This window comes from Nicotiana tabacum, chromosome 20, assembly GCF_000715075.1.
Source record: "Nicotiana tabacum cultivar K326 chromosome 20, ASM71507v2, whole genome shotgun sequence".
Classification (NCBI taxonomy): Eukaryota; Viridiplantae; Streptophyta; class Magnoliopsida; order Solanales; family Solanaceae; genus Nicotiana; species Nicotiana tabacum.
In genome coordinates, this window is record NC_134099.1 from 151,174,651 (window position 1) to 151,181,566 (window position 6,916).

General features: G+C 37.5%; 1 protein-coding gene and 1 pseudogene across 1 annotated transcript; one reads left to right on the plus strand and one right to left on the minus strand.

The window, feature by feature from the left end:
• Positions 1–2,020: 2,020 nt before the first annotated feature.
• Positions 2,021–2,197, plus strand: LOC142175024 (U2 spliceosomal RNA; annotated as a pseudogene).
• A 1,598-nt stretch (positions 2,198–3,795) lies between these two features.
• On the minus strand, positions 3,796–5,788 carry LOC107815176 (transcription factor MYBS1). The gene is made up of 2 exons (XM_016640701.2): positions 5,181–5,788; positions 3,796–4,763 (listed from the first exon to the last, which is right to left on the minus strand). Exons 1-2 carry the CDS (start codon positions 5,600–5,602, stop codon positions 4,298–4,300), a joined length of 888 nt encoding a protein of 295 aa, XP_016496187.1. The 5' UTR covers positions 5,603–5,788; the 3' UTR covers positions 3,796–4,297.
• Between the last annotated feature and the right edge of the window lie 1,128 nt (positions 5,789–6,916).

Genomic DNA, 6,916 nt, shown 5'->3' on the forward strand with positions numbered 1-6,916 from the left:
CAGTTGAAGGGGGTAGTTCATCTACAAGAATAGTTCTAAGAGGATTGGGGTTTGGGGAAGACATGGATGCAAGAAAGTGATGCATGCTGAAGAATAAGAACAATTAGAGACGAAGAATGCTGTAGTTTGAAGGTTTTCGTGAAACTAAAGGCACATGAGGAATTTATAGGAAGAAGCAACTGTTATGAAAAGTGAGTCATGATGGAAACGTCATAATGAAGTAGTCATTTCATGACAGCCGCAGCCGCAAAAAAGCCCTAGAAATAGGTGAAGAGTCGCAGACTCAATTGATGAAGGCCACGTGGCACATGCATTAAATGGAAGTGGCATACGACACATTGGTTCTGGAGAAGGCATAATGATACATGGAAAACGGCGGCAAAAATTCCCGCCATAAATACATACCACTTCCCAAATATTGCAGAATATTCGGCAAGTAGGGGGACTATCTGTATTGGCAAAAATAAATATTGCACGTGGATTTATATATGTGACTGATGTGGCAAGACATATGGATCACTAAGAAAACGACAGCTGGAGAGATGCATTAAAAGAGGCGCGAGTTGTAATAGGTACGAGCAAATCACCCACGAGATAAAAGGGGTATGGTCGCTCGAGTCTGAATTGCTATATGAAGAGACACCGGAAGAATGAATCAAGACAGTAAAGAAGTAAGATTCATGAATCGTCAATTAATGTTCATGAATGATCATAGACGTTACAGAATCTTCATGAACAGTTACGATTACCAATTATATATAACGTTTCATTAATATCATTAATGCTCATAATGATTCAGTAATAAAAGGGGGAAAACGTTGTACTTGTAGATCCCTATATAAGGGAAGGGGATTTCACTTGTAAAGACACGTTCTGATTATTATTGGAATACAATTACCTTCTTTTGCTTTGTATTGATTACTTTGCCATTTTATATTCTAATTTCCTTTATTATCACCGAGAGAATATTAAATTTCTTGATTATCAGTAGCCGAGTACTTCTAAAAATAGGCTTTGACCGAAATACCTTTTTTTGGTTAAATACTGTGTACTAAATCTTTCTTTTTTTCCTGGTTGAAAAGAAGTTGCAAATTTTAGTGGCAGAAAAGAAAGTAAGGGGCAGGGAAAGGATATTTCCCCTCTGATTTTTATATTTCATTTTCCGTCTTAGGCCTCTATCTTCTCTTTTGAATTTGTATATTCTGGCATTTGGATAATCTTTGGTTCACCACATGCTCGATGATTGTGTGGAATCAGTCACTAATGCTTGCATCAGCATAGACGACATAAATTACATTTTTTGGGTGCGATCCTTACCCGGACCCTGCGTGAATACGAGTTGTTCGTGCATCAGGGTAAAAAAGGGCAGCCCGGTACATTAAACTCCCGCTATGCGCAGGATCAGGGGAAATGCCGGACCACAAGGGTCTATTGTACGTAACTTTAGCCTGATTTTTGCAAGAGATTATTTTTACGGCTCGAACCCGTGACCTACGGATTACGCGACAACAACTCTACCAGTGCACCAGAGTATTGTTGTAAAAACATGCTCGAGGCCAAATAAACACTGATGTTTTGGTTGAGAATGTGATATATATGAATTGAAAGTATTAGGTTGGTCACACTATTTTTGTTTGGCATTTTAGTTGGAAAAGCATAATCTTCCATCTAATCCGTTCCCTTTTATTCACTTCTATAGGTCGTTCATATACCATTATATATTACTCCTATTTGCTGTTAATCCGAATCATTTTAAGAACTTCCTTCTCGCTGATAGATGATTGAATCGTCTTTCAAAAGAAATAAATTTAGTGGAGAATTATCTTATTAATACCAAGACACGAGATCTCAAAAAATTGTTGGTTACATCTGTTACACGGGTAGCACTGAATCCATTGCCCGCTATTGCTTCCTGTATCTATTTGTTCGAGTAGTGGAGAATTATCTCAGCTAATACAAATAGTTATAGGTAGCAGCCCTCTGTGAGTTCAGTGCTACCCTTGTAAGATATGTCCCAACAATCTCATAATCCTTACTTTTATCCATGTTTGTTGTAGTAATATCTGATATATGGGCCATCGGTTCACACAGTATTAACTTAATTTTTTAAGGGGAAGAGTCCACTAAAGTAGCTTGCGCTTGGGCTCTTGCACGTCGGCCATGCGTTGCACTATTGCACGGGCCTGGCGCACCCTACTTTGTATTTGCCTCTTTTCGTTTTTTTGAGCCGAGGATCTTTCGGAAATAATTTTTCTACTCCTCGACGTAGGGGTAAGGTCTGCGTACACACTATCCTCCCCACCCCACTAGTTAGCATTTCACTGGGTCGTCGTTATTGTTGTAAGGAGAGATGGAACGGTTGGGTTACTGATTTCTTAGTCCAATTAGGTATGCTTTTCCTTTGATTTTCACGAGTGTAGGAAATGCTTTCCACTTGTGACAAAGTCAAAGCAGTCCGCTGTTTATAGAAACAGGGGCAGACAGCCCGGTGCACTAAGCTCCTGCTATGCGCTAGTCCGGAGAAGGGTCGGACCACAAAGTTTTATTGTATCCAGCCTTACCTTGCATTTTTGCAAGAGGCTGTTTCCACGGCTTGAACTCTTGACCTTTCGGTCACATGACAATAACTTTACAAGTTACGTCAAGACTCCTTGCGTAAAGGGAGATATTCAGATATTCATTTCTATCTTAATGATGAAATTTGGCTCAGGCTGCACTTTTGTTGGGGTCCAATAGTCCACATTCTTAAATAACATGATAAGCAAGACATTGAGGGCACCAAGAATTTCAATTTAAAACCAAAATCAAAGTCCTTGACAAACAAATACGATAATCTAAACACGCCTTCAAAGAAAGGGGTGGAGCCGAGGCAGATTTAGGATTTAGATTATGTAGATTCAACTTTTAAGGTTTTTAGTATTGAATTCATTGTATTTTTAAAGTCATAGGTTCATGACTACCATTTGTTACAATTTTAATGAATTTTTACATATAAATTTATGCTCCATAGCGAAAGTACTAACTTCAAATACACCCGAAGGTCATACTCTACCTTCCGAAAATACTAGGTTCAGATGAACCGGACAGTCATACTCTACCTTCGCCCGTAGGGTGGAGTGTGTGAATGGTACAATATGCGACATTATAAAATTGCAATGGTAGGACCATTTGTTTGTAGCAACTTGACCCTCCTATCTCTGCAGTTTCTGTGAGATTCGAAGTGCTGGATTGGTTGTATATCAATCTTTGTGTATAGAACCCTGATTTCCTGGAATGATGGACTTTTACTTTCAAAGAGAAAGCATGTAGTCACTCTGATTTCTGCATTTATGTTGTCGAGGATTCTGCTTCTGTTGTTTTTTACCTACATTCCTGCTGACACTGACTGCAGTAAAACAGACTCAAAGCAGAGGACTGGTTCCTGTGGTATAGATTGTTTTATCATATATTGTCCACACCAAAATACTACTAATATTTGCCTAGTGCGGTTTATATTTTCTGCGTAATTTACGAGCTATTGCACAGTAAGCAGGTTATCTAGTGCGCACCCTAAGTATAGCGGCTGCGTTTTTTTTCTGAGAATTTTCTAAAAAAAAAAAACAAATACTACTATTATTGGAATACACTGCTACTCTGCTAATTTGTATGAGAGCCATCAGCCTCCCTGATGTTTCCTTTTCCACTATCTGTTCTATCAAACGTTCTCGTGCAGTAGTTCTGCCCGTTAATTGGTCTACAACTTATTGCTGCATAATCTCTTAAATCTACATCCCAGTTAAAAGAAATTATGGAATCAAAAAATTTATTGCAAACAACATATGAGAAGCTATACAAGATGTCATTGAAGCTCTTCTTCAATTCTTTCTCATTTTCCCTTCTATTAACAGAAATTCAGTTTCAATCACTTCTTAGAAACTGCAAAACCAACGATTATTCAGTGGAAAATGACTGAACATGATCCAAACGCATCTATAGTCTAGTATTTACAAATTGCTCAATTTAGGTCATAGTAAAGAACTAATACTAAGACCACTTTTGACATTTAGAAACATGCCATGAGCCTTTCAAAAATCCACATTCCATGTGAAGCTCAAAAACATTTTGACTCTGAAAATGTGGCATTCACTAATGGTGCATGTAGTCTTGGCGTAACTAGTAAAAAAAAAATTCATGTGACTAGGAGATTATCGGTTCGAGTCGTGGACACAGCCTCTTGTAGAAATTCAGGAATAGACCCTTGTGGTCCGACCCTTCCCCGGAATCCGCGTATAGCGGAAGTTTAGTGTTGCGCGCCCTTTTATTGATGGTGCATGGGCGGAAGAGGATGCGGCGGCATGTGGTATCCAACTGGAAGAACATAAGGTGGATGATGTCCAGGAGGAAGCATGACTGGTGTTCCGACTGCTGACACGTGGTGCCCCGGTGGAGCAGCGACCGGATGACCCATCGGAGCACCATACATACTCAAACCATGCATATTGGGCTGGTTTCTTTGCCCGACATTGGGTCCAACTGCATTTGATGGGCTTGGATTGGTTTGTTGGCCTGTTATAGGAGTCTGATTTGTAGCAACCTCCCCATTGTTGACACTTGTAATGTCATGTATACTGGACCTTCTCCTATCTCTATTCATGGAATTTAATCGGATAAAGTACTTTTGGGCATGACTAGCCACTTGAGTTGGTGTTCTGGAAATCACATAATTCCTTGAAATACTTCTCCAATCTCCCTTTCCAAACTTATCTAAACCAAGCAAGAATAACCTGTAAACAAATGGTAAGAAAAGTATAGTAAGCACAACGACGAATTCAGGACTTTAAGTCTGCATCTACTACTTCTTTGTGACAATAGGTGCGAATCTTATACAAATATACATTGTACATTTGCAACTAATGGTAAGATCTTATAAGCAATTATTCATAAAATAAGCCATCAATTATATCTACTCAACCCAGGGGCGAAATTACGTTATCCGAAAAGTGGCTACTCTTCTATACTACGTATATAAATAAAATATTAGGTTTTAGACGTATATAATATATACTGGACATTCTTTGTTCGGATTTTTTTTCATTTTTTTCAAGTTTGAACACATTTAAAATTCATGACTTCGCCATTGACTCATACATGAAGGTAGTGCACTAGAAAAACTCTGTTTTAGATTAAAAATGTAGTGTTACCTATGCTCTTCTTCAGTCCAAGGTATTCCTTTTCTTCTTTCTTGTTCAGACTTGGAACTTGCTTTTCCTCCTTGACCAATTTGGTCATGGACACTAGCTGAAAATCCATTTACATAACCACAATTGGACCGCCCGGTCGATATCCCAGAATAGCCATGGCTGCTATCTTTGGTTGATGAAGATGTTTCCTCTCCAGTGTATATTGGAATTGGAACATTGCCAGCTTCAATATCAGTAACATCATCCACTAACAGTTGGTAATGTTGTTTTAGTTCTTCAATGGTTTTACTTGGAACCATAGAAGCAATCTTTTGCCATTGTAATTTGGAGTCCTCAATCCAATGAATAGCAATTGCATTTTCAAAGGCTTTCTCTTCTTCTCTACTCCACATTAGTGATGATGTTGATGTTGATGTTGACATGTTTCTTTTCTTGATTTGCTTCTGCTTCCTTTTTAGTTCTTAGTCCAATTTGGTAGTGTGACAGCAGTGTTAAGGGAAAAAAAAAGAGATACTTTCTTGGTAGATTTCTTTGTTAATGCTTCTTTCCCTAGAAAGAAGGAAAAGAGTAGAGGGCAGAGGATAGGAGAAGAATACTGTTTCAATGTATTAATGGAGGAGGACCACTTGTGACTTGTGAGGTTGAAGTGATGGGCTGATTTGTCATGTTCAATATAAAGTCATGCAACAATTTGGCATAAAAACAAAAAGAAGAATATAAAGTGAAATTCCCTTTTCAATTTCCTCACCCTAAGAAAAAGAATTTAAAGAAGAAAAAAGAACTACAGTATGATTGAATAGACTAAAGTTTCAAAGTGGTAAAGACCCCATTTGGGTCCATTTTCAAAACCTCAAAAGTGAAAGTACACCATGAAGAGTTTCATCATGAAAAATGAGAAAATTGCAACAAATAATGATTAAATTGGTTGGAATTTCAACAAACAACAACAAATTCGACCTTAGCCTACCTTATGATAATCCTCGGCTCAAGTCAAAATGGTAAAATGGAGTAGCAATGATTGAGAGGACTTTATAGTAAATTGCCTAACATGATTTTTGAATTAAGCGCCGTTATAGCCCGGGATATAAAAGGTACTATTTTAAGGACTCTTTCAAGTCGGTTAAAATTTACCATGGTAAAATTCTTGTGTAACTATATTTCTCTCTAATAACTCTTGTAATAACATACTGTATACTATTAAAAGTCATAGTAGTGAAATCTCTAGTAACGGAGAAGTCTAGTTACAAATGGGACTTCACAAATGTAACACTTAACAAACGTAAATACAAGAGCTTATAGAGTCCCCAAAAAGATATTCCGAAAATAAATGGAGAAAATAAGACTAAATCATATTTCATGTTTTAAGCATACTACATTGGAAATTAAGACCTCAAGCATATACACAATATGGATAGAGTAACTTTATTTTTTTTTCCTTTCTAAAGGAAGGTAAAACACATTGTTTTTTATGGGAAATCTTAGTAGTTCGAATCAGGGGCGGATTATAGGTTAGTTTATGAGGCGCATGAATCAATGGTCTCCCCCAAACTAGGTATTTCATGTATATATTTTCTAGAATTAGTCTAATATTATTTGTTGGCACTCATGCTCCACAAAGCTAAGGCTGAATGATGCACTTGGTTGAGTTATTTATCAAAAAGAATATGGATCAATTCCCACTTAATACTCTTTTTAGCGGTACACAAAACAACAACAATAATAATAATAACAAATCT